The sequence below is a fragment of the Phoca vitulina genome, unplaced genomic scaffold (genome assembly GCF_004348235.1).
Source record: "Phoca vitulina isolate PV1807 unplaced genomic scaffold, GSC_HSeal_1.0 scaffold19, whole genome shotgun sequence".
NCBI classification, from domain to species: Eukaryota; Metazoa; Chordata; class Mammalia; order Carnivora; family Phocidae; genus Phoca; species Phoca vitulina.
In genome coordinates, this window is record NW_022589722.1 from 8,834,415 (window position 1) to 8,861,131 (window position 26,717).

Here is a 26,717-nt window from a genome sequence, read left to right on the forward strand (position 1 = left end):
CCAGAGTCCCAAGCCCCAGGATTGTGTCGATGATTGGGAAGGCACAGATAATCCCCGAATCCCTTTATTCAAATACTTCAAGCTTCTCCCTCGCCAGACCTGTCACCAGAACTGTTAGAAAAGATGAACATTGATAGACACAAGCTTGGCTTCTTAAGCCACAGAGTGGAGGTACTAATGAGCAACGAAAAACAAAACCCAACCCAAGGCAGCCTGTGGGAGCAGGAGAAGAAAGAAGGCTTGGATCACCCACAGCCTGACTCATCAGTATCCCAGTGATCAAGAGTTGGCAGCATTCTGACAGACGCCAAGCACTGTAGTATAAGCCTGGTTGGATGAGGGGCAGGAAACAGCAGTTGGGGGCCAATTGCTGTTTTTTTGTTTTTGTTTTTGTTTTTTTTACCACTACACACACACACACTCACACACACACACACACACTCTGACTTAAGTCTCTGAAAAACCTCATGGAATTTTAGCATAGTTTGGTGCAGTTTTAAACCTCAGGTTATTTAAATAATTTTTTCTTATCACAAAAGTAATACATGTTCCTAGAGAAAGTTACAAAGTAACAGGGGGTGAGGAGAAAACAGAAAAAAACCCACCCCTAGTTCTGTTATGCAGAGGCAACTGATGACAGCATTTTAGATTTTTTTTTTTGCACAGTTGAGGTCAGACTCTATCCAGTTCTGCACCCATTTTTTTCCTTTAGTTAATGAGGGAGAAATGCCTGTATTAAAATGTTATGGCAAACCCTTTGTAAACAGTATTTTTAAATAGCTGGATCATATTCTGTAATGTGGAAACGTGACGTTGGGCTTAGGCAGGGATACTGAGTCGCTTTGCCAGTGACCTTAAAGCCCCGTGCGGCCTCCAGGGAATCTGGGCCACCTCCAAAGGGAAGATTTACTGAGGACAAGGGGAGAGCCTGAAGACTTGACGATATGCTGATGCCTTCACGGCACTCTTGCTCCTGCCTTTATTCCTAGGTCCCCTTGTAAGATTTTTAGAAAAACGGAATTTAGAACTTGCAAGGGTCCTTTTCACAGTGTAATCCCCCTCTTGCTTTATTGAAGCGTGATCCTAGTGGCCGGGAGTTGGGTTGTGTCATCACTCTCTCCCCCCCCCCCCGGGGTTATTTCCTCATTTTACTTCCTTTCTGGAGAAGATTGCTTGCTGTACTTTCTCGGTTGTCAGCGTCTCCACCGAGATCAGCTGAGCGAGGATGGGCACGCTGAAGTCAGCTTTTGGGGCTTCACGGCTCACGTGCTGCAAGCCCACACAGTGCAGAACGCACCCGGGTTTATACACACGTGCCGAGTCTTTGTCCGGATTGTGGTACAGCCTATCACGGGGCTTGGATTCTTTGAGCTGACTGTTGCGTCTAGAAAATTGTCCTTACTTCAAGGGCAGAATTAAATATTTTGAGCTTTTCCAGGTGGTAAAATAAGTAATAATGGAATATGCATGAAATTTGAAATTTGTAACTTTATGCATGCCCATTAACCTTTCTTGTAAGCGTAAAAGATAAGGCAGTAGGCTAGGTGTAATAATAGCTAACATTTCTGAGCTGTAACTTCTGTGCCGGGCATTAGGACCAGTGTCTGCCTGGTTTAACTTGTTTCATTCTCATGAGTCAATAGTGTTACCATCCCTAACTTTATGAATGAAAAAGACCTTGCTCAGAGCAAGTTACCTCACTTGCTCAAAGTGATTGGAACTAAAGCAACTCGTCCCTCAACCAAACTGCACTGCTAATTAAAAATGCAGTCTGCAGAGCTTGGTGGAATTTGTGGAACTGTTTTTGTTTTGTTTTTAAAATTTTCTTTCAAATATTGGAGTATCTGGGTTAATACCAAGATGCAAGCATTTGAGGTTTCATGAGAAGGGGCTCTGGCTTCTGTGGTTTTCGTTTGTTCCTATTTGGGGACGGCGTCTGGCAGCCCAGCAGAGTGTAGACATCTGTATTAGAAGAAGGCAGAGGCTCTTCCTCTGAGCTGCAAGTAGCTCATGGGAGTCTCTGAATCCCCTGTGGGACAGCTTTTCCTCTGTGGGCTCTTGGAGAGCAAAGGTAGGAAATCTGTGTTCAAGTTGATTTTTGGAGTGGCTCTCGTGGTAGGAGGCTAGTGTTGGCTTTCTCAAACGTCCCTAGGACTGAAGTAGGTTTCAGGGTACAGAAGCCCTATCATGCGTGTCCCTTCCCTGTATTGAGCAGAGAAGCACTGCTCACGCTGCTTAGAGTGAGGACTGATTATCTATGTGGCCCTCAAAGCTCTATTCCCACAGGTGGATTTCATTTATCCAAGCCATGGAGCAAAATTCAGACCAGTTCCAGAAGGTTCTTCTGTATCCTCGCAGAAGGCAAAGTGTGTGACACCTCAAGTCAGCCTTGATTCTGGTTTTAAAGTTGTCAAATGAAAATAAGACATAACAAAAATAATAAAATATCAGGACAAGCTCTCTTTATATTCCCATAGAATGTTCAAATAAAGGAAAGGAGGGCATGCAGAACCCAGGACAGGACCTGGGGCGGAAGTAGGGGTAGTGCGGATGGCTGAGCTGAGGTAACAGACCAAAAAGCCAAAACAGCAGGAAGTGTCAAAACTTGGAAATGGCCTCCACGATTGGCTGCTTAGAGTGGCATGTGAAGCTAGTTCAAGTTCACCTCCATCCCCTTCTTTCTAGTTTGTAAGTTTGCAAGGACTCCCCAGTTTAGAACTATTGCTGCTGTGTAATCCACAAATTGAGAATTTGTGGTTCAAGCTGTACTCTTCTCTTACTTACTATTACACTGAAATAAGTAGATTGGAAATAAAAGAGGAATTTGCCTTAATCTTTATATTTCACCTTTGTTACTCCTAACTACGGAAGCCCATTAAACACTGTTGGATAATTGCCTGCTTTCTCATGTGTGTGTATGTGTGGTTTCTGTCCCCTTTGCAGCATTTCTTAGAAATTATTTATTTAAAAAAAATGAGAAGATTGGCTTGGTTGCCCTTTTACTGGTTAGCCCCACAGAGTGAGGCATAAGGAAAGAAATTTGGAGTATATATTTTAGCTTTTTGAACACCCATGGCTTTTCCTGTCATGGTAATGGTAAAGAGAAAAGAAATAGTCTTTTGTTTAATTTTTCTCTCCTACACCACCTCCCCCCCCACCATTTTCCTCAGCAGGCTATCTTTTCCGTGGGTGGTGTTGAACTTGAAACGTAACTGTCTGGTGTAGAAGTCTCACACACCACACATTTTGGGACTGGAGTTGGGAGGTTTTTTTTGCATGCAACAAAAATCCCAAGGCTAGTTAATAGCCTACCATGAGGCTTCAGGAAGATGTCAACAGAAACAATATGTTGACACAAACTGAAATTCTCTATCAGGGAAAATTTGTTTTCTACACAGGCTTCAGCTGGAAAAAATCTGAAGAGTCTTATAAAAATCTCGAATACTAATAGAATTTTTTTCATTTAATAAATATTTATTGGGCACCTTTTATGTGCCAGACACTATCCTGGGTGCCAAGGATACAAAAATGAATAAAACAGGCAACCCCCTTGCTCTCGTGATGGGAAGAACAAGACAGAAAATACATAACTGAATTCATCAGCAATAAAGCCATTTCAGACAGTAGTAAGTGGTCTGAAGGGAATGGACTGATGGGTAGACAACGACAGTGGGGTAAGGTAGAAAGGCAACCAGGGAAAGCTTCTCAGAGGAAGTGATATCTGAGACTCAAAGGATGAAGGGATAAATGAGAATATGCCTGGCAGAGGCTCAGGTTGACTTCAGATTAGAGCTATATTGAAGGGGAATTCTGGAAGCAAAAGATAAAAATCCACATCATGCCCAAGGAACGCGTATGAATTGGATGAGTTGCTTTTATACAAAACTATACCCATTTTGGGTTTCTGTGACTCATTGTTACTTCCTGCGTCACTTCACGGATCGAGTTCTTTCTCCAAAGCTGCCCAGCTAAACTGAGCTTAGGAAGGAACATTTCCCATGCTCCAGTCTTGCTGGCTTTCTTCTCTGTGTTGATGTTGACATGAATTTTGCAGTTAGAAGATCCAAGTGTTGCTTTGATGCCCCTGGGATGGGCTGTGTGGATGCGAGGGGGAGGAGGTGATATTAATAGAAATCTAGAGGGGAAAGAAAGCCATGTCTCTCCTGTCCTGGAGTCACCTGAGAGAGAACCACAGCAGCAGAGACCCCGACCCCTCCATGTAGCATGTTTGGGCCCCCTTGTGATGTAAATGAAAGCTCCTATTGTCCTGTCCTTGGGGTTATGGAGATCCTTCTCCGCAGAATCTAGCAAAAACAAAAACAATTTGGTCCACTCACCCTCACTTTTCAAATTTAAATCTTATGTATTTATTTTCTGAGATAATACATTGGCATTGTTCCAAATTCAAAAGAACCAGGAGAATAGACAGTGAAAGTCACACGTTCCTGACGTGTGGAGCAAACAGGGATATGGGTTTCTTGGGTATCCTCCCAGAGATATTTTATAGATGTCTGCAAGCAAAAGGGGGAAGATAGTCTTTCTCCCATTTTGTCAATTATACAATGTATTAAACATGCTATATATGTATATAAACATGTTTATGCTGTGTATATATATATATACACACACACGCACACATAATGTGTTAAACATATACACAAAGAGCTTCCTAATTATTTTTATGGCTAAATAGTACTATACTGTTTATACTATATTTAATCAGCTCCCTATGGTTGGACCTTTAGGTTGTTTCAATCTTTTGCTTATAATGTGTGATGCATTAAATCTCCATGTACATATGTCATTCAACATACATATGAGGGGCTGTGGGGTCTAAGGGTATGTGCTTTATAATTTTGATAGATAATGCCCAGTTACCTTTCAGGGAAGTCTCACTCCCACCATCAATGAAACATAACCAATTTCAGCCCAGCATCCATATTTATCAGGACAAGGTTTCAGTGTAAACCACTCTAGGAAGCTCATTTAGGAAACTGGTTGGTAAAGCCTGGTACACAGTACCGCAGAAAGGCTTTCCTGCCATAATTCGGAGTTCTAGAGAAAATCCTGCTGCCTCATCTGCAGGTGAATCAAAGCTCCCCCAAACTAGATTTTGCCAGCCCTTACCCATCTGCATCAGCCGTGCCCCAAAGTCCCGATAAAAACTGCAACATAGCTCCTAACTCACTTAAAATGGATGAGTGGTCGTGTTTTGTAGATTATGTTTTTATTTGGAAGCAAATCCCGGACTGTGGCATTTCACCCCCCTGTGTTGCATTACACATCTCTAAAAAACGATGGGCAGTTTAAGTAACCATTCCCATGATGCTATTAAAACAAAGTTATCAGTCGTTCTTTAGAGTTACCTAATGTTGCATTTGCATAGCTGAATTTTCTTCATTAGCTCAAGAATATCTTCTGAAAATTATTTTTGTTCAAACTGGTATCCAGACAGGGTCCTCAAATCACACGTGGCTGCCCTGTCTCTCTCAGTCTAGAGTGGCCCCCTCCCATCCTTTAGCCACCACCATTGACTGACTGGGGAAATGAAGTCTGTTGTCTTGTCCAATGTCTCACATTGTGGATTTGGCTGTTTGTTTCCCTGTGGTGTCATTCAGCGGCTTCCTCCCCTTTCTGCTTCCTAATACTAAATGAAAGTTTGCACTGAAGACTTGATTAGATTCAGGTTTGGTTTTATTGGCACGAATCATAGGTGGTTCTGCCCAATGATGCCTTTGACGTGATGAATTCCTCCTGGACGGCAACCTGTCTTCTCTCGAGCTGCACTTGAGAACAATTTCATCAATTTTTTTTTTAACTGGCTTCCTGTTTCCTCTCTTCTCTATGACCACTTTCTAGAACCTGATCAATTGTTTGTCTCTGAGCTGATTAATAAGGACTATGAATTAGAGATGGGAAGACAAGAACCTGGCAGGCCCACACTTGGGCAGTGTCTGCCCGATGTTTCCCTGCATTCATTGTTCTCGGTAGGCCGACGTTGTCCGATAGAACTTTCCGTGATGATGGCAGTGTTCTGTATCTGTACTTTCAGTACAGTAGTCACTAGCCAGATGTGGCTAGCGAGCACTTGAAATGTGGCTAGTGTAATGGAAGTTATACATTCTCAGTTAAATTTAAATTTAAATAACCATATGTGGCTGGTGGCTACCGGACTGAATGGTGCAGCTATTGTCATTTTTAAAAGACTTGAGGTGCAGACCTTTTCCACCTCCCTTGGGACCTAACTGCTGCTACTTTTTTTTTAAAAGTCCTATTTTAGTTACTGAGATTGACTCTTGCAGAGCTGCTCCTGCATTTAGTGGCAGTTCATGGGCTCCTAGTGAGCTACCAGTTGTACCAAATCCAAGTGGACTTGACCCAGAGCAGATGATTGGAAGGAAGTCACCACTGCAAGACAAAACCAGACTCAGGCCCAGGTCCTGGGAGCAGGGACACATGCAGGAAGATGCTCCATGTGCCCAAAATGATAAGGAGTCCTTGATAAAATAGCAAATATGTAATTACCATCAGGATACGTGGTACAGGCTTGTTCTTGCTCAGTAGATGCATGAATGTAGACTTTGTCTGAAGAGTCTCAGGTGCCAGTTTTTCTTTTACAACCATGTGCCCAACATCACTGCTGTTCTCAGTGGTAGAGACACAAATGTGGATATCATATATGGATGTGTTCAAACTGATGAAATAATCAAACACCTTCGATTTTGAAAGTATTGCATTGGGCAAGGGGAGGGTATAAAGAACATTAAGACATGGTCTCTACTCAAAAGGAGCTTGCAGTCTACTAACATTAACATCCACTGTATATTTATTACGTGCTAAGCATCTTTCATAATTCTCCTTTGATCCTTAACAGTTGTATATAAGAAAGGCATTCTTAGCCCCATTTTGGAGATAAGAAAGTTGAGGCCCAGGAAGGTTAAGTAAGGTACTAGTTCAAGGTAGCACATCGTACTCAAAGCATAGAGCCAGGACACACACCTGAGCTCAAGCTACCATTCTGTTTCTCCAGGACTATGGTAATGGTCTCCTGACACATCTTCACACTCATGCTTCCAACCTGCCCCCAACCATGTCAGTGCTCTGCTCAAACCCTGCAGTGGTTCCCTCTCTCTCACCTGGAGTAATAGTAAGGTCTTTATACGGGCCTACAAGAACTTATGTTACATACCTCTTACCTCACTGCCCACTGCGCTCTGCCTCACTTGTTCTGCGCAAGCCACACTGGCCACCTCAGGTTTTAGGGCCTCAGGACCAGTGGGTTGCTTGTCCAAGAGCATGTGTCACCCAGACATCCAAATGACCCACTCCATCATCTCCTGCAAGTAGCTACCTAAATATCACTTCTCAATGAGACCTACCCTGAACATGCATCCTTATGTCTTTACCCAACTTTATTTTGACCTACATCACCTTCTAATAGAGTTTATAATTTACTTATTGTTGGCCACCACTCCCCTACACACACACACACACACACACACACAAGTTCTATGAGGGTAGGATTCTACTCCCCCACCCTCCACTCATTTGTTCGATGCCATTTTCCAAACATCTAGAACATGCCAGATACATTGGGGCTATTCAGTAGACATTTATTGACTGAGGTGAATGAAACTCAGGTGTGTCCAATTTCAGAGCCACACTTAGCTATATTTTATATATAAACACATACCTACCTGTTTGGGCCTGTTCAGTTGTCCTGGTTACTTTAAAATGTGTAAGTATGTAGAATCAGAGTCACCTGTGCAAGTCTATGTCAAGCCGACTTCCTTTGGTTTTAAGATCACCTGGCATAGTACTAAGGGAGCTGTCTCTTGTAGCTTCTTGTAAAGCGAGAAGGGGTAGGGAATTGTGGACTTCGAGCTTCTACCTGTGAGGATACTGCCCCAGCACCCAAGTTTGGTGTGTGTGTGTGTGTTTGTGTGTGTGTGTGTGCGTGCTCGCGCATGACTGTGCTTGTTCTTACCAGCCTTGTGGAAGACTGAGACAGCAGATGCTTAAGGACTTGGTACCTCAGCCCATATATGTAGTGAGTAAAAGAGCACGTGGTCTTAGAATTAAGCTACAAGTCTTGCCACCCCGCTGTTTGATGTATTTAATAGAAATCGTATTTCTCTTTTTGAAAAAAAAAATAGGTTATTCTTGGTGAGAATTTGACTTCAAATTGTCCAGAGGTTATTTATGAAATTAAAGAAGAAACACCTGTTTTCTACAAACTGGTTCCTCATCCTAAGAAGAATATCTACATCTATCTAACAGCCGGGAAAGAGGTAGGTAAAAATGCTAACTATTGCTTCTGACTTCTGAGTAAAAAGTGTTTAATTAATGTCATTATCTAGTAGTGAAGCTTTTACTTTGAACTATCGAGTTTAAACACTGCTGCAGGCTTCAGGAAGACCCACAGTGGCTCACAGACATGGAATTAAAAACCTTACTGTCAGTAAGTAAGCAAGAAATATTACCTATTTAGACAATTTTATTATTGGCTGTATTTCCGAAGCCAAGTTTTTCAGAAGAGGGTGTGCTTGCAAATGGGTGCATAATCAGCAAGGTAACTGAATTTACACATTTATTGTGTGGGCACTGAACGGTTAGATGCATTTATGAATATACCGAATGGGATTGGCTTTGGAATTTGGGGTTAATATCAGGCCACAGTCTCATACACATTCATGAACCAGGAAATATATGGCACTCACCCTCCCTCTCTTAATTTATCTGGCTGTTCTAGTTTTTCTTCTTGCTTCTGCTTATTGAAATAAAGAGAATATCTTTTTCCATTTTCTTCATTTTTACAAAGTGCTTTCACCAAGGGAAGGAAAGAAAACTAATTTGTATTCAATCGCTACTGACCATGTACTAGTTACTATTCTAAATATGGTCTCTCTACGTGCATACAGTGTGCTTGTACACACCCCCCCATAAAAACAATGTTGGTGAAATATGTTAATAATTTAATGAGATAAAATTACCCTTGTTTTATATATGAAGAGCCTAAGACTTGGAGAGGTTAAATAACTCGCCCAGGGGTGTGTGTGTGTGTGTGTGTGTGTGTGTGTGTATATATATATATATATATATATATATATATAGGTTAGGCCTTGTCAGGGCTGGGATTTAAACTCTGGCCTGACATTAAAGCCCGTGATAAATGAGATCAGATCCCAAACTTGTGCAAACTAGCAGCCTATTCTGGCACGGTAATTTGGACCCATGGCCACCAGAACATACAAAGTGCAAAGGAAATCATTGAGACTTACGGAATGATATAATGGGATAACAGCGGCCCTTGGCCCACCCCCACTTTCCATTCTTTGTCTCTTGTTCTAAGGGGAATAGCAGTGATAGCAAGCTACATGTGCTGTTAGAGTCACAAGGTAGGTACACAAGCACTCTGTAGTCTCCAGAATTCCTAGAAAGGCCATATTGCCCTTTGCACGTTGCAAAGTCAGTTATGTCAGAATGACCACGTTGGGAGGGACAGTGGACCTGGTCTACGTTGGTAAACCAGTTGTTCACCCTATAGACTCTTCTTGAGCGGCTTGTTTCACCACTCAACGCTCTCCATTCTATTTCTTCCCTGGGCTTCCCGCACTTGAAAGATTTTTGTCTGCTCCACAAACTGCCATGTGTCAAGTAACTATTCCCATTCCCAGGCTTTATTTATCAAGGGCATCTGAAAACTGCCAGCCAGGGAACGGACTGTGCTACCACATGGAGCTGATAAAATTCCAGCCCAAAGCAGAGACTCTTGAAGTCTTGCTTGGCCCGTGCATGTTTTTTCCATTCAACTTTTTGAAACATTGTGAATAGCTCATAGATTCTCATTACTACTTTCCTCGGAACTCAAGACTCTAATCTGGGAACCACTGGGAGAGCCATAGATAGCGGACAGGTCCTCACTTTCAGGAAGGTAAAAACTGCTTAGCCTCTGGTCATTCAAAGCCTGAAGTCCTAGGGAGAGTTTTTGACTGGGCATCAAAGCCAGTTATTTGTACATTCTTCACTTAGGTTTACTGCTGGGGATCCTATTAGTAAGATTCTGGTTGAGCCAGTATAATCCCTAGAGAGGCAAAACCTAAGGAAGGTTCTTTCCCAGACTCTTGGGGAGATAGTAACAGCCAAACTAATATGCCCTGGTACATCCATAGAATATGTGGCCATTAAAAATAACCACATGAAGATTGATGCATTGCTGTGGAATAGTCACTATAATGTGTTATTAAGTTAGAGAAGCAGATCCAATGTAAGTACTTACAGTGTTCTCTCTTTTACATAGAGTTATGTTGTTTGTGTGTTTAAGTACACTGTATAATGGTTCTCACAGAATGTTCTAGAGACTCATATTCCACTAAGTGTTCTGGGCAAAAGTGGCCCTCGGAGGAGATGTTATTGACTATATCCCTCCTGGAGTATCATGAGCATATTCAAAGGCTCTCAGAAGCCTGTTCTAAGGAAATCTATTTGCCTTTTCAATATAAGGTTTCACATGTTTGTTGGACTGTGGGACCTTTTCTTCACACAATAGCAATAGCCAACATTTACTGAGCACTTAGTATGGGCCAGACAGTGTAATAACCCCATGAAATCAGCAGCACCATCACCATTTCACAGACGAGAGAACAAGGTTAGAGAGATTACATATTTATGAACCCCCCCCCCCCAGCATTAAAAAGATGTGGTGTGAGCTACAAGGAAATAGCCACATTCTGGTCAACTCTGGCTCAGGCTGGTGGTCTGCCCCCACATCTTTCAGCAACACTGAGGATGGGAGAAATGGACAAGTGTATCCTCCATGAAGTCAACTTAGAATTGAGGAATACTCCTCAGGATAGCCTATTTTCCTCACGAACCCTTTCTAGAACTCTCCGTTTCTCTAACCTTTTAAAGAAGTTACTTCTACCTTCTAGCATGTACAGCTTCCTGGCTTAATGAGTTCTGCAAGTTCCTTACTACCTGCTGTGGGATCTTGCCTGCAGAAAATGTGCCATGCGACACTGGGGTCCTCTCTGCCTCCTGCCACCCCACTTCCAGGCTCTGACTGTCTCAGATTCCTGGGTCTGCCCAGCATGGGCACCTGCTCTGTGGGGTTGCTGTTTCCTGACAACTGGAAGAGGCAGCTCGAGGGGCAGGCAGTGATTTCTTTTCTTTTCAACTCCAGCGGAGGGAATGCGAGCAAGCGAGCCAGGAGCTGAAGTGATGGAGTTACCCTGGCGGGGGTGTGGGATTCTCCTCATGTCCATGTCCAGCGCCAGCCTTGTGCGGACACTCCTGGGTCAGAGCCTTTGCCATCCCCAGATGCTCATTTCCAAAGCACCACTGACCATACATCAACTGTCTCTGTGTGAGGACCAGGTGACCTGATTCCGTGGCCCCTTTGGAAATCATTAGCCGGTCAGAAACCTGACTGCGTATCAGACTCACCTGGGAGAGCACCGGAGAATACAGACCCCTTGGCTGGGTCCCAGACCTACCAGCAGGAGTCTCCGCAGCGTGGGCAGCAGGGTATCTGGGGATCTGCACTTTCAAAAGCTTCCCCAGGGGATTCTGAGGACTGCTGCCCCATGTCATTACAGAGTCATTCCGAGTTCAAGTTGATAAATGTGCTCTTTGTGGCCCTACATCAGATAAGGTGTTGCCGCTTTTCTGGTGTTGCTTATGATTCCGTCTGAAGCGCTGTGGTCTTTATTTTTAGGTGAGGAGAATTCGTGTTGCCAACTGCAGTAAGCAGCAATCCTGCACCGAGTGTTTAACGGCAGCAGACCCTCACTGCGGTTGGTGCCATTCGCTACAAAGGTATTTCCTGATTCTTTCTCACCAACTCACTTTTTTTGGGCGGGGGGAGGCGGGGAAGGGTTATGCGGCAGAACACTTGTTGCCCTGCTCTGACGACCCGTTCCAGTGACCTGGGGGACCTGAGCGCCTGGCCGCCGACTGAACTACCGTGGGGTAATGCTCATCCTTCTCAGCGATGTTCCCAGCTGTGCCAGGGCCGCGAGACGGTCGGACCGGAGCGCTCAGGGGTGCCCAGCCTGGGGGTGGGCGCGGGCCGGGCGGCGACAGAAGGAAGGACAGGCTGGAGATGTCAGCTCTGCTTGTACTTTCTACAGAGCTCTCCAAGACTCCGGGGAGACAGGCAAAAGGCTTTCCCTCAGAGGACATAAAAGAATAGGGATGTTTGAAAATTTTCAACGGGATCCTCATAATGTGTGGCGTGCGGTTGGCTCGGGGGAAGCCTCGTTACTGATGGTGCTGTCTCCTAATGCGCGGTACGGCTGGCGGGCCTGCTCTACGGTCTGGGTCTCCGGGCAGAATGGGCCCGGCCTGGTCTTGAATTACGATGGTCACGACCCACCCAGGCTCTGGGGCGACTTGTAGCGGCTTCCTCGCCGCCTCGGCAGCTCCTAGTCGCTGGGACCGGCCTGGTTGGGTTCGCTGTTGCCACGGCAACCGAGTACTCGGGCTCCCACTACAGAAGCGAGGAGGAGAGCGAGCGCCTGAGCTGTAGCTTGGTCAGGGAAAGAAAGAAAGAAAAAAAAAACAAAACCATAACAGTGTCTGTCAGTTTGGTGCTTTCAGTTTTTAAAGGTGAAAAAGGATAAGGAGGAGTAGAACAGGTGCAGAGAAGCCCAAGGCTGAACAAGGGGGCAGTTTGGGGAAAGAAGAGAGGACTGGGAAGAGAACTGGGGAGCCTCCGGGGATGGAAGCCCAGGGCAATGAAGGGAGAGGGCGAGAATGCGGTATAAGCAAGAGGTTCAGGAAACAAACTAAAAACGTGGGGACAGAATTAATTAGGAGTTCCTGGAGGTAGTCGAAAGCTGCGATGCAGCAAGACGCATACTGGCCCTTGCCTTTTGCTGCGCTTCCTCATGGGGCTGTTGCCCTCAGAATCACTGGCAGACAAAAGAAGCAGGGCCGGGAAAATGCTCATGCATAATTGTAATTGGGTAGGAATGTTTCCTTCGTGTCGCTTGCCGAGTCTAGAGTTTAAAGAAATTAACTGATCGTGAACAGCATTTCATCGTCACACACCCACTACACAGTTCTGCCATATTCTTTCCCACCCGTTCCATTTAGGTAGGTTCCCTGTCTATATTTGCAGAGCTCCCTGCAGGGGTTAATTGGAGCAGTGGCCGGGATTCATTAGCCACACAGAGCTAGTGGCTACTATTTTGGCAAACACAGGTCTGGAGCTCATGGGCGAGGTGTCCGGGCTGGTGAGATGAATTTTGGAGGTTAGATGTGTCTAGATGGGATGTAAAGAAGCCTGAAGACCAGACAAGGGAGGCCATGTTGATTGAGGGGAGCAGTAGTTGGGGAACTGAGCACAGAGGTGGTGCAGTGGTTGGGGGTCAGGGAGATGAAGAGGGGGAGGGAACAGCCAGAAAGGGAAGAGGAAAGACTGAAGAAGGTGGCTTCCATTATGCCAAGGCAAGAAAGGAGGGAGCAGTCCACTGTGCCAGATGGTGCTGAGAGTTTGGGCAAGAGAAGAGAACTGATCCACTGGACTTAGCAGGTGATGATTGGTGACCATGACAGGGGCCGTTGTGGCAAGTGGTGCTAATGCAGCAAGAGAAACTAAGGAGAGAGCAGAGCAGAGACAACTCTTCAGAGGAGCTTTGCTGAGGAAAACAGCAGAAAGATGGAGCAGACACTGGAGGAGAAAGTAAAATCCAGAGGGTCTTGTTGTTTTTAAGATGCATGAAAGCACACTGTGCTTTGGGGCTATTGGGGAAGTTCCAGTAGAGAAGGGGAAACTGATGGTGCAAGAAAGAGAAAGGGCGGTTGCACAGTGTTGTGTCTCAGAAGATGAAAGGAAATGCGATCTAGCGTGAGCGTGGGGAGGCAAGCCTCGGGCAGGAGGTGTGCAAGTCATCCTTGGTCACAGGAGGGAAGGTGCAGAATGTGGGTCCTGGGGCAGGTGGGTGGGGGAGGTGTGTGCAGCGTCAGTTTGTATTGCTTATGTCATGTTCAGTGACTTCGGACCAGTGAGAGTGAGGTGGGGGAGGAAGTGCTGGAGGTTTGAAGGGAGAAGAGAGAGAAGATAGGAAAGAGAGCTGGACAGAGAATGGAGATGGGAAATACAGAATGATTGCCAGGTAGCAGGAGGGTCCCATTGAGGACAGTGGTCTTGCTTTTGAAGCGAGAACACTCAGCGTGGTTTTGCTTTCGAAGGCTGCATTCAGCTCGGCTGGTGTAGTCATAGAGTTGGGGAGAGCTAGATTTAGCAAGGTAGGGCTTTGCAGGAAATACATCAAGAGAGGGGAGAGGGGCCTAGGAACTGAGGGTGTATCCAAGGGATGGACGATGGTATTGACATGGATATTTTTACTTAAAGTAGTGGACTCTGGGCTCTCAGCTGGACGTGAACTCCAAGGAGGGGAGTGAGGTATGGGAAGAGGGGGCAGGATCTGTGCATGGAAGGTTGTGGTTGGATTTAAGATTTGTTGGAACTGGGGAACTGGAAAGGGTAGTAGTTGGACTATAGGGAGGTCGTGGATGGGGTGGTGCTATTGGTAATGACAAGGTCTAGGGTACGGTTGTGCACTTGAAGTAGGATGGAAGACAAGATCGTTGGTAGGGAGAGGGTCAAGGAACTAAGGTAGCAGAGTGTTAGATCAGTCATCTGTTTGGAAATTACAGTCCCCAAGACTGACTGTGGAAACAGTGTTGGAGCAAAATAGTCCAGAAAAGGAAGGAATTGGCAGGGGTGGGGGTGAGCTGTAGATGGTTGCAACACGGAGGGCTTCGGGGTGGTGTGGGCTGATGGTGTGACTGCCTGAGCTTCCAAGCTGGGGCACATTGGGGGGCAGGCTTGGAAAAGGGGAGGAAAGAAGAAGCATCCAGAAAAGGCAGCAGGACACAAGCAGGACACTTAGGACGAGTGAGAGGAAGCAGCCAGCCCCTGAGCTGGCTTCGAGGAAACTGTATCCCCCGGGGGAGAGGCTGGTTTCGTAAGCACAAGAAAGTTAAGAGGAATGGTCAGAGAAGAGGTTGAAGACACTGGGGCATTTATTGACGACGGGCTAGGAGTTCTAGCCTTCTATAAAACTAGGACTCAGGCTTCCCCTGGTTCTCCTCTTGTTCCCTCACCCCTGTCCCAGTACTCTCCGAGAGGAAGGGTGCTTTTAAAATCTAAACCAGGTCATGTCATTCCCCAGTTTAAAACTTGCCCTGGCTTCCTCTCTTAGAATCCAGTCTAACTCTCTTACTACAGGACCTATATACATTGTCTGACCGTTCTGTGCCTCCCATGCCTCCCTCCCTTCTGTTCACTCCACCCCACCACACTGGCTTTCTTTCTGACTTAGGACTATACCAGGCTTGTTCCCGCCTCTGGTACTTTGCCCTTGTTGTTGCCTTAGTCTAGAATATTCTTCCCCAGATCTTTCCGTGGCTGGCGCTTTCCTGATCTCCCAGTCTTAAGTGGCCTCACCTTACTCATAATCACCTCACTGTTTTATTTTCATCATGGCCCCATTACTGGTCTGAAACGATCTTATTTCTCTGCCTCTCTTGTTAAAATGTAAGTTCCACGAACAGAGGGTCCTTGTCTGTCTTGTTCACTACTATATCCCCAGAGTCTAGAACAGTGCCTGACACAGAGTAGATGCTCAAAAAATATACGTTAAGTGAATGAAGTAGATTGAGTGATTGAGAAACTCTACCAGTTGTGGGTTGAAACTTGTGCATAGAACATTCTAGACTGATGGCCCTTCCCAGCCACATCAGATCACTTGGTTTCAAACTGGCTTGATTCTGGCCTAAGACGAAATAAAACTAAGCCTCAGATCTGTGACTCATATTGAGTTCCCAGTACCATTCAAAATTAGGAATTCTAAAGGGGGATGTTTTCTTATAACTGTAGAGCATCCTACTGTGTTTATTTTAAATGTCACAGATTTATTTAGAAAAATAATTTATTTTCCCTTTCGAGAAGGTTGAGCTTTCTTGCATATGTGTCTAGAAAATGGATTTGTTGGGAGTGGGGGTGGGCAAGAAAACTATCTTAACTTCCTTTTGATCGGGTGTTAAGAATAGGCATCTAGTATAAGCAGATAAAAAGCAATTAGATAAACAATGAGCTCTAAAATGTCTAGTATTTTATTGTTGGAACCTCAAATCCAACCTGTGCTGAATTTGTCTGTGTGGGTGGAAAGTGAATTTTTGCAGGCTGAATATCTTGGGTTTGGAAGCAGTTTCTCAGTTTTTCCCATATTGCAAAGCATAGCACATGTGTTCAGTTATGGATTTCCACAAAACTGGCAATCCTGAACCAATGAACGGGTGAGGTTCCAAAAGTTCATTTGCAAGTTTGTTTGGCACTCAGAATACATTTTCCCATAGAAACAATGTCATAAATTAAGGACTCAGTCCCAAGCCAGCCCACAAAATCCCATTTATTTGGTTTTAACAAATATTTATCGAGTATCTACCAAGAACAGAGTGTGGGAAATGAGACAGCTAGGTGTTGCTGAGAGAAATCAGATGCCATTCTTGGCCTGAAGGAATTCACATGCTAGCTAGGGAGACAGACATGTCAATAGCCCACATGCATTCATTCAGTCATACATCCAACTGACCAATATTTATTGAGCACCTGCGATGTGATGAGGCCTATGCTGGGTGCTCGGGTCAGAGTTGTTTCTTGCCTTCATAGAGCCTGCAATCTAGTGAGGAACGTAGGCCGGTGTATCAGTCAGGTTTCTGGTCCAGTGATACTGTGTTAACAAACTCTTAGTGGCTTAAAAGAAAAAAACATTTATTCCTCTTGTTCATGGGTCCGCTCCAGTGGGAGAGGGTGGGGTTGGGGGTAAGGATGTCCTCTGCCTCAAGGTGCTGGTGGAGAGGCTGATTCGGGTCGTCTTCACACATCTCTCATCCTGCACATACCGTTGCCCAGGCAGACAGCAAGCAGAAGTACGAGAGGCCGTGCTCAACTGGGCGGCACATGCAAAGCCTCTGCTCATGTCGTGTTTGCTGGTACTCCCCTGGCGAGCACAGCCCAAGGCCAAACCCAGCATCAGTGGGGTGGGGAATATGCTCTGCCTACTCTAGTAGGAGACCATGGAAACGGGGCCAAGGGTAGGGACGGGTCATTCCAGCACAGGAGAGAGTGAAGAGCTGGGCACACAGTCCAGTCTACCTTAACAAGTAAAAGAGCTCCCAATCTACCAATAAGTACATAGCGTATATAATAAGGGTTTGCACAGAGGCAGTGGAGGATTCCATGGGGGCACATAAAAAACGTCTAGCCCACCTTCATAGTAAGGGAACGTTTGCTGCAAGAAGAAATGTCTCAGCTGAACCTGAGGCGTGAGCAGGTATCAGCCAGATAAAGCCGAGGCAGGTGACGGCTGAGGGAACAGGTGTGCCAAGGCCGGAAGCTGTAGGAGCACCTGGCCCGATGCTCAGTGTGGATGGAGCATACAGCCTTGGGATGCGGGGTGGAGGGGGGAGCCGTTGAGAAAGTGGCATGGTAGGCAGGAGCAGTGGAGGATTGGCCTTATAAGCCGTGTTAAAGAATTTCCATTTTGTTGGAAGGACTTTGGGGAGCTATTGCAGAGCTTAATTAGAAGAGTGACCAGTTCAGATGTGTGTTTTAGAATAAGCATTCTGGTGAAGATAGACTAGAGGGGCCCTGCTGGATGCTGGCAGACCACTTAGAAAGTGGTTTTAAACCAGCAAGAGATGGGGAACTGGTTAGAGGGATGATAGTAGCAATGGGAAGAAGTGGATGGACTCAAGAGCTATTTGGGAGATAGGATTGACAGGACTTGGTGATTAATTAGATTCCCCCTTGAGTTTGACACACTCAGAATAGGGTTATAAAATGAAAAATAAAATATCAAGGTGGCCATGGCCACTGTTTTTCTGGAAGACATATTCTATTTCTCCCTGATCTAAGTCCTCATAAAGACAATGAAGAAGTGATACCCAAACATATGATGTATTCTTAGTGTGTCCCAGGCATTGGACTAGGCACTAGATTGGAGCCCAATGGATGAGAACTTGTCGGAGGGGCAAGGACTTGGGAGTGATGCCAGAGCTGAGTCTCAGAGGGTGCAGTGGGGTGAGTTCCTGTTCTTTTCCCAGCAACACAGTGACCTTGGTGTTGAGATGGTAGAGGAAGGAGTGCGGGTGTCTGGCTTGGGTGACCAGAACGACAAGGGTGTCATTACTGAGCAGGAATGTAGGGGGGGTGGCCTGTTTGGGATGCACAGCAATGCTGGGGGTGACTTCCACTCTGGCAGTCGAGGCGAGGAGGAAGAGTGCAGGGCCTGGAGTCGGCTTGCTTGGGATTGAATCCAGGTTTCTTTGTGACTTGCAGGTTCCTTATCTTCACTGTGCCAATCTCCTCTTCCATAAAGTAGGGCTAATAATACCTTAGAGGGTGGCTGAGAAGATTAAATCAGATCATGTGCATAAAGACCTGGGCATGGTACCTGGGTCTTAGTGAGCACTCAAGCAACGTTAGCTATTGTGATGGTGGACATGCAGAGGAGGAAGCCGTTAGTTGTAACCAAGGTTGGGAAAGTCTTCAGAGAGGAGGTGGCATTAAAATTAGGTCTTGACTAAAATTAGCACAAGAGACAACAGGTGTTTGTGAGGATGCGGAGAAAGGGGAACCTTCTTGCACTGTTGGTGGGAATGCAAACTGGTGTAGCCACTCTGGAGAACAGTATGGAGGTTCCTCAAAAAGCTAAAAATAGAACTACCCTATAAGCCAGCAATCGCACTGCTAGGTATTTACCCAAAGGAAACAAAAATACAGATCCAAAGGAGTGCATGCACCCTGGTGTTTATAGCAGCATTATCAACAATAGCCAAACTATGGAGAGAGCCCAAATGTCCCTCGACTGCTGAATGGATAAAGATGTGGTATATATATATTTAAATACACACACACACAGACACACAGACACACAGACACACACACACTGGAATATTACTCAGCCATCAAAAAAACGAAATCTTGCCATTTGCAACGACATGGACAGAGCTAGAATGTATTTTGCTAAGCAAAATAAGTCAATCAGAGAAAGATGAACCATATGATTTCACTCATATGTGGAATTTAAGAAACAAAATGGATGAACATTCAGCAAGGGGATAAAAAGAAGGAAACAAATCATGAGAGACTTTTAACAATAGAGAACGAACAGGGTTGATGGAAGGGGAGGTTGGGGTGGGATAGGTGGGGGATGGGGATTAAGGGCACTTGTTGTGATGAGCACTGGGTATTATGTGTAAATGATGAACCACTCAACTCTACTCCTGAACCAACACTGAACTGTATGTCAACTAACTAGAATGTAAATAAAAAAAAGATTAAAAAAAAAAAAAAATCAGGCCTTGAAGCCTGAGTAGACTTTCCCCAAGGGACCAGGGAGGGGAAGGCATTTTAGAGGATCCAGCATAGTGAGTGGTCTTCTGAGGGAGCGGCAGATTGGATCGAAGCCCTAGAGCGCACTGGCTCTAGAAGGAAGGACGGGCATGGGGGCTTGGGTGGGACCAGGATGTGAAGGGCTCTGAGTTTGGACTTCATATCAGTGGGTGCTGGAAACCCATTAAAGGATTTTCAGCAGAGGACACGATCATATTTGTGTTTTAAAAAGATCATCCTGAAGGCAGGGTCCAGCACGAACCGCACTAACCCGAGCACCAGCTTTATCAGACTTCCCAACCATCCGCCTTCCAGGCTCCACTGTCTTTTGGTATGTCTCGTAACGAACGAGCTTATCTCCTGTCTCGTCCTGAGTCATCTACTTGGCCACTCTTCCTCCAGCCTTCGTGTACCTCCCCGCCTCTCCCAGCGCCACCATGGGGCTCCGCTTGCTCTGGTCTTAGTCACGTAATGGAACCGGGGTTGGGTCCTCTTGAGAAAATGGGTCGTGCAGGAAAGACCAAGCTTCTTTACCATCCCTCGCTGTCATGCCTCACTCTGCACTGGGAGTATATAGGGTAAGGCTGTACTAATCATAATCAGCAGGCATGTGAACTACAAGGTGTCTGCGGTTCCCCTTGATGATTTGTATAAACCTGACACTTGCCCATATTCTTCTCCAGGTTTCTTCCATGTAGACACGTGGAAAACCTTCAAGCAGCCCCAGCCAGCAGCAGCTGGTAGATCATTCCTTGACCCGGCCTGACGACAGGGCTCTGGCCAGTCCTACTGTCAGCCTTCCTGAAAGGGTGGGGGTAACAGAAGGGGATTTTGAATACAAGAGAGAAAAACCGAAATGTGACTGCTAAACATATTTGTCCCCAGCACTCCAGAGTAACCAACAACAACAACAACAACAACAACAAAAGGAGTTAAATGATTTGCTTATGGCCACATCCAGTTCCTTACACTGCTCTCCTGTGCCGGGGTCTGCCTCCCCTCTCTCCTCCAAGAGACACTCCCTCCTCAAGCCTCCGCGGCCATTTTTTAGCTCTAAGGGCCCTAGGCTGTGACTGCCCAAAAACTTGACCAAGACAACCCCTGGGGAATGGTAAGCCGTAACCACACTCTCGTGAGGTCAGCGTTCCTGTGGCCCGGTCTGTCCTCCTGAGGGGCAGGCGGTATGCAGCAGAGACGCCCACTGAGGGCTTCTCGGTAGAGGAGCCCCCTGGGGTGTGCCCACCGACCCTTCAGGACACAGTTGCAGTGCGCCTCCCCCGAGAAGCCTGCCCCGACCCCAGGCCCACTCTGCGTGGGGGGGCGCGGTGGGAACGTGCTTACCCTACACCGGACGCTGTGCCCTGCGTGCCATGCCCTGTTCCAGGTAGGCCCCCTGCTGCCCTGTGAAGTCAGCACTAGGGCAATGCCCACATTCGGGATGAGGAAACAGCCTTAGGTTATGTATTGCTTTCCCACTGCTGCTGTAACAGATGGTCACAACCTTAGGGGCTTAAAACAGCATATGTTTAGTATCTTACAGTTCGGGAAGCCAGAGTCTGTAGTGGGTCTCACTGGGCTACGGTCAAGGTGTTGAAGGGGCAGTGTTTCTTCGCGAGGCTGCAGGGAGACTGCATGTCCTTGTCTTTTCTAGCCTCCGGAGGCAGCCTGCCCGCCTTAGCTCGTGCATCCTCGAAGTCGGCATCCTCGAAGTCGGCAATGGGGCACCTTCTTGCATCCTCGAAGTCGGCAGTGGGGCACCTTTACATCTCTCGCACTCTGAATTCTGTTTCCATCGTCAGGTCCCCTTCTCTGACTCTGACCCTCCTGCCTCCTCTTGATCCCCATGTGATTACTGTGGGCCCACACAGATCATCTACGACAGTTTCCCCATCTTGAGATCCTTAATCACATCTGCAAGGTCTTTTAGCCCAGGTCCCAGGGATGGAGACGTGGGTATCTTTGGGGGCCGTTACTCTGCTGACTTCGGGTTGCACAGGTAGTAGAATCTAGCTTGAACTCGCAAGCCAGCGCCTTCACCCCCCACCATAGGGAAAGGGAAGAGGAATGAGGAAGAGATATCATCCCTTGTGGCGGGGGCAATAAAGAGAAGAGCCTGGTCTAAATGGACCCTTGGTGGATGCCTGGCTATGCCTAAGAAAGATGACGGGACTCGGAGCCAACCTGACTTGTAGAAAGTCTTCCACCTTGAAAGTGTAAGCATCCATGCTTTCAGTTAACAGGTATCTATCGAGACCCTAGTGTGTGGCCGGCGCTGTTCTAAGCACTAGGATTCTGCAGCAGTGAACAGCACCACCCTAAATCTTTACCCTCGTGGAGGTCCTTCTAACGGGGTGTTCAATTCCTAAGGCTGCCCTAGCCAATGACCACAACGTCAGTGGCTTACAACAACACAGATGTATTCCCTCACAGTTCTGGAGGCTAGAAATCCACAACCGAAGGCTCTAGGGGAGAGTGCTCCCTCTCTTCTTCCAGCTTGAGGGGCTCCTGGTGTTTCCGGCTTGTAGCAGTAGAACTGTGAGCCCCGCCTCTCTCACGACATGGGCTTTTCCTCTTTGTGCCTCCAAATCTCCTTCTCCTTTCTCTTTTCCAGACACCAGGCATTGGATACCTTAAATCCAGGAGGATCTCCTCTTGAGATCCTTGCATTACATCTGCACAGACCCTCTTTCCAAACAAGGTCACCTTCTGAGGTTCTGGGTGGACATGAATGTTGAGGGAGCATTGTTCAACTCACCACATGGGGGAAGAGGGACCATGTAAGCATAAAGAAAGAAACAGCATGTCAGATGGTGATCAGTGTTCTGAAGAAAAATACAGCCGAGGACGGGGGTAAGGGGTGCTGGCTGGAGGCCCCAGAGGTTGCAGTTTGAACCGGAGTGGTTCCCGAAGGCCTCACAGAGCACGTCTGAGCCAAGACCCGAAGGAGCACATTCAGCTCTGGAGATGTCCCCCTTCGTGGGTTATGGCCAGCCCTAACTGAGTGGCCAGAAAGACAGTTTGAGACAGAAAATCGTTCTCATTCTGCCTTCATTCCTCCTTTCTTTCCAATCCGGGATGTGTCCTCGTGCTTGCAGCCTGGACAGTGACCCTCCTTGATGGTCCAGTGCGGTTCCAATGACAGCGATCATGGTAATCATGGGATTTGGGGGGGGGGGGCCTCCTTCTTGGATGAGGACCCCATTGTGCCGACTAATTGTGTAGAAGCAAGTAGGACAACTGTCTGTGGGGGGGAAGCAGTGGGGAGCAAAGAGGAATACACTATTCGGACCTCAGGGCATTCCTGAATTACCCTGGCTGAAGCCCAGCCCTTGCACGCGGGTTAGCCAGAATGCTGAAAGGGGTTTGGGGGCCTTCTAACAGTGGAGACAGGTTTTGGGTGAACCGAGATCCCCTGGGTTGTTCTGCATTTGTATCCACTGTTAGGAGCTGTGAACAAATCCTACTCTTTCGAAGCAGAAGGAAGAGAGGGGGTGAAATCATGGAGGGGCAGAGCTCTTGGTACCCCGAGAGCTGATAGAGGTCAACACAGGGAAAAGGCTCACCTTACTCAGAAGCCAGTTTTGTTTGGAAGCTCTGGCCGCCGAGGTCCTCCGAGCGCAGCATCCAAACTGCTTACCCGCACCATCTTGTTAATTGATGTTCCCTGACTCAGAACAAGTACCATTAGGAACGCCCCTTTTAGTAAATACATGTTTTAATGGAATAGATTTTTTTGAAATGACCTTATCTCAGGCAGCAGGCACTTTCATAAGTATGTATTGATTGGCTTTTAAAAATTCCTCAAATGTTTTCACTTGTCTTTGTGACCTAGAAGATGTCCTGTTCCCAGCACCTTCTCCACCTTCAAAAACAACGTTCCCATCTTCTTTGGAAGCCTTCCAGGCAGCCTTTCATGTTTTTGCTTTTGTAACATTTTGTAAAGCTTAGGTGCTTATGTTCTGCTATATAGAGAGGGGACCGTTTCTGATAGGACAAGCGGGGCATTCAGTATTGCTCTCAGGAAGATGGGTCACCTGCTTTCCTGGTGGGGAAATGGAGGCCCAGAGAGGGGAAGGTATGTGCCCCCAGCTGCACAGGGCATGTGGAGAAGAGCAGCTTTGAATCCAGATCTTCTTGACTCAAAAGGCATCGTTTTCCCATGTTTATTTCCATCTTACGTATTTTAAAAACACCTCCCTTAAGTTCTTCAGCTCATGGTTTATGTTTGGAAGCAAAAACCACCAGCTTCAGTAAGCTCATCACCCACAAAAGAACCACATGGGGTGAAGGCTACAAATCCCTTTTGTGTGAGTGTTTCAGTCTGCAAATGTGTTTTATGTGTGCTAAATAGCTCTGAGTTTCAAGACAAAGGCTGGTTTTCCACCATGCCAGTTAACAGGCCAGCCCAGTGAACAAAAATCAATGAAACAACTTATGCTGGTATCATGGAGACGTAGTCAAGAATTTTAGTCACTTTAAAATTGAATTCTTAATCCAATTCAGCTAACGCTTGTTGGATACGGGCTGTGGGTCAGGCCCTGAACTAGGCCCTTGGGGAAGAGAGATGAATGAGGCTCTGCCCTGGAGAATCTCACAGGTTATGGTGTGAAGCATACACCAAGCAAATACTGTCCATACACCATGGAAAGTGCTCCTAGCTGGTGCTCAAGGCATGGGGAGACCCCAGAGAGCCCTTTAGTCTTGGGAGGAAGGCATGTTGTGATTGAGAATCCTCCAAGAAGCCTTGAACTTGGTCTGCCTCCTTACGGAGGAAAGGTACATGGCATGTTGCCCCGGCGTGTGTGACCAATGCCCGTGGACAGTCTGATGCGCCTTATTGCCCGGATCCCTGTCTCATAACTACCATTTTGTGTGTGTGTGTGTAGCTTATGTCACCCAAATTTTTCCCTAAAGTCTGTTTCACTTGCCCGAGGAATAAGTATCACAACAACCACTACTATTTACTGAGGCATTACTGTAAGCCTCAGTTAAATAGATGCACATTTTGCTAACAACTCCATGAGGTAGAAACCATTCATATCTGCATTTCTGCAGATGGACAGCCTGAGACATAGGGCACGTAACTTGGTCAATGTCACAGGCTTATAATTGACAGAAGCACTCTTCCCTTTGTTTACTAGCCAGTCTGGTCTTCAATCAGTTCCTTGCAGAGAACAGAGTTCCAAGGTTTAAGTGAACTCAGGGTCCTCGCATATGCTGCCCCTTCTCCCTAGAATGCTGTTCTGGTTATTCTTGATGTGGCTCGATGGTTTTCATCCTAGAACTCTGAGCTGAAATGTCACCTTTCTTGACCAATCTAAACTAATTCCTCCGTGCTACATTTTTGGTTTCTGCAGAAGACTTACCTTAATTTGAAATTATTTGAAATTATTGTTTATTTGGTTTATGTCTGTGTGTCTCACTGGAATGTAAGCTTATTAACAGGGGGACTTTAACTGGTTTATACGTTGATATGTCCACAGTGCCTACTATGGTCTTTGGTGTCTGGTGGCACTCAGTAAATATTTGTGGTGTGAATGCCAAATATGGCACTCGGTCCTGGGGTTTGCCAAGGTGAATAAGGGGTATTCCCTTGGGGGACCTGCAGTCTGCTGGGAGAGACAGGCAATCAGCAACTAATGCGATATGCTGTATACACCTGGAGCACGTGTAAGGTGCCACAGGGACACAAAGGAGGGAGCTACTGTTTTGCCTGGAGCTTGGGCAGACATCATGGAGGAAGTGACATTGAACTCGCCTTAACCAAGGAACATAATTTCACCAAGTATACTGCAGGCCCAAGGGCCCTCTGGGTGCCATGGGAACAGCATATGCTAGGAAGAGCCAGGCAGGTTTGCACTGCATGTGTTAATCAAATAGACTCATCAATCCACAGTTGCCTAGGGATGAGTTTGTAGAAGAAGGCAGGAGCTATATCATAGTGCCAGGGTAGAGACATGACCATGGAAACTTGTGTTCTAGGCTTCTGGTCATAAAAGACACATAGGTAGAGGAGTTTGGTGCAGGCAAAAGGGTGCCATTGAAGGTTTTTAAGTGGGAAGTGCTATGAGCAGCTCTGTGTTTGAGAATAACCTAGATGTCTGTATGGAGGCACTAGAGGTGGGCAGGCAGGAGCCCAGCTACAAGGTGATGGACGAGGGTAGAATGCAGATAACGTAGAGGATGCTTAGAATTAATAGGTCATTATCAACTGAATATGAGAGTTGAGAAAGGAAGCCAAGGAAGGCCCAAAGTTTTCTAATTTGATCCACTATTTGAATTACTGCTCATTAGCCAGGTTCAGGCAGTGTTTCCCAGTGTGCATGACTAGAATGTCTAAAAATGTTGGAAGATGTTGCATCATTCGTTCCCGTCTTGGAAAGTTGCCAGGTATGCCAGCATAGTGAAGGCTCTGAGAAGTCCCGCAGCAGAGAAATTAGCTTAATTTTATTTGCCCGGTGTCTCCCAAACCTCTTCACAACAGAACCCTACTTTAACACTAACACCCCCCCCCCCCGGGGCGGAGCAAGATGGCGGAGGAGTAGGAGACCTGGATTTCGTCTCCTCTCAGGAATTCAGCTGGATAGGGATCAAACCATTCTGAACACCTACAAACTCAACAGGAGATCAAAGAAAAGAAGAGCAACAACTCTCTGAACAGAAAAGCGATCACTTTTTGGAAGGTAGGACGTGCGGAGAAGTGAATCCGAGGCAATATTCGGGAGGATAGACGGCGGGGGAGGGGCCTCCGACGGCCGCTTCTGGCAAGTGATAGAGCCACGGAGCACAAAATCGGAACTTTAGAAGTCTGCTCCGCTGAGGGACGTCACTCTGGTGGCGAAGTGGGGGGTGGAACCCTCGCGGGACAGTGTGGTCTCAGGACCCTCGGGGTCACAGAAAGACCGGGGGTGCCTGAGTGCGGCAGAGCTCCCAGGTATTGGAGCAGGGAAGCCGGCTGCAGAGACGGAGCCCAGGCGCGGGCTCTCAGCTCGGGGTTGCTATAAACCGTGATCCGCGGCACAGTCGGGCCCCTGCTCCTCCAGCAGGGACCCAACAAGCGGCAGATCCGGGGAGACTCACCTTCTTCCCCCGGGAGGAGAGGTGCGGGAGCGCACCGCGGGGATCTGCTGGGTTTGGAGACTCCACCCGGGGTCGGGTGCCAGATAGAAAGGCGCGGTCACAGGCCGGGTGAGCGCGGAGTGCGGCCGGAGACCGGGGAGACGGGAGTGACTGACGGCTTTTCTCTGGGGGCTCGCTGAGGAGCGGGACCCCGAGTTCTCGGCTCCGCCGGGGCGGAGACTGGGAGGCC

General features: G+C 46.8%; 1 protein-coding gene across 1 annotated transcript in view; it reads left to right on the forward strand.

Moving 5' to 3' along the window:
• Window positions 1–26,717, forward strand: part of PLXNC1 (plexin C1) — a 152,375-nt gene that overhangs the window by 21,531 nt on the left and 104,127 nt on the right. Inside the window, exons 3-4 of the mRNA XM_032416709.1 lie at window positions 8,157–8,291; window positions 11,717–11,817. Coding sequence (XP_032272600.1) covers window positions 8,157–8,291; window positions 11,717–11,817 — 236 coding nt within the window. The remainder of the gene's footprint in view (window positions 1–8,156; window positions 8,292–11,716; window positions 11,818–26,717) is intronic.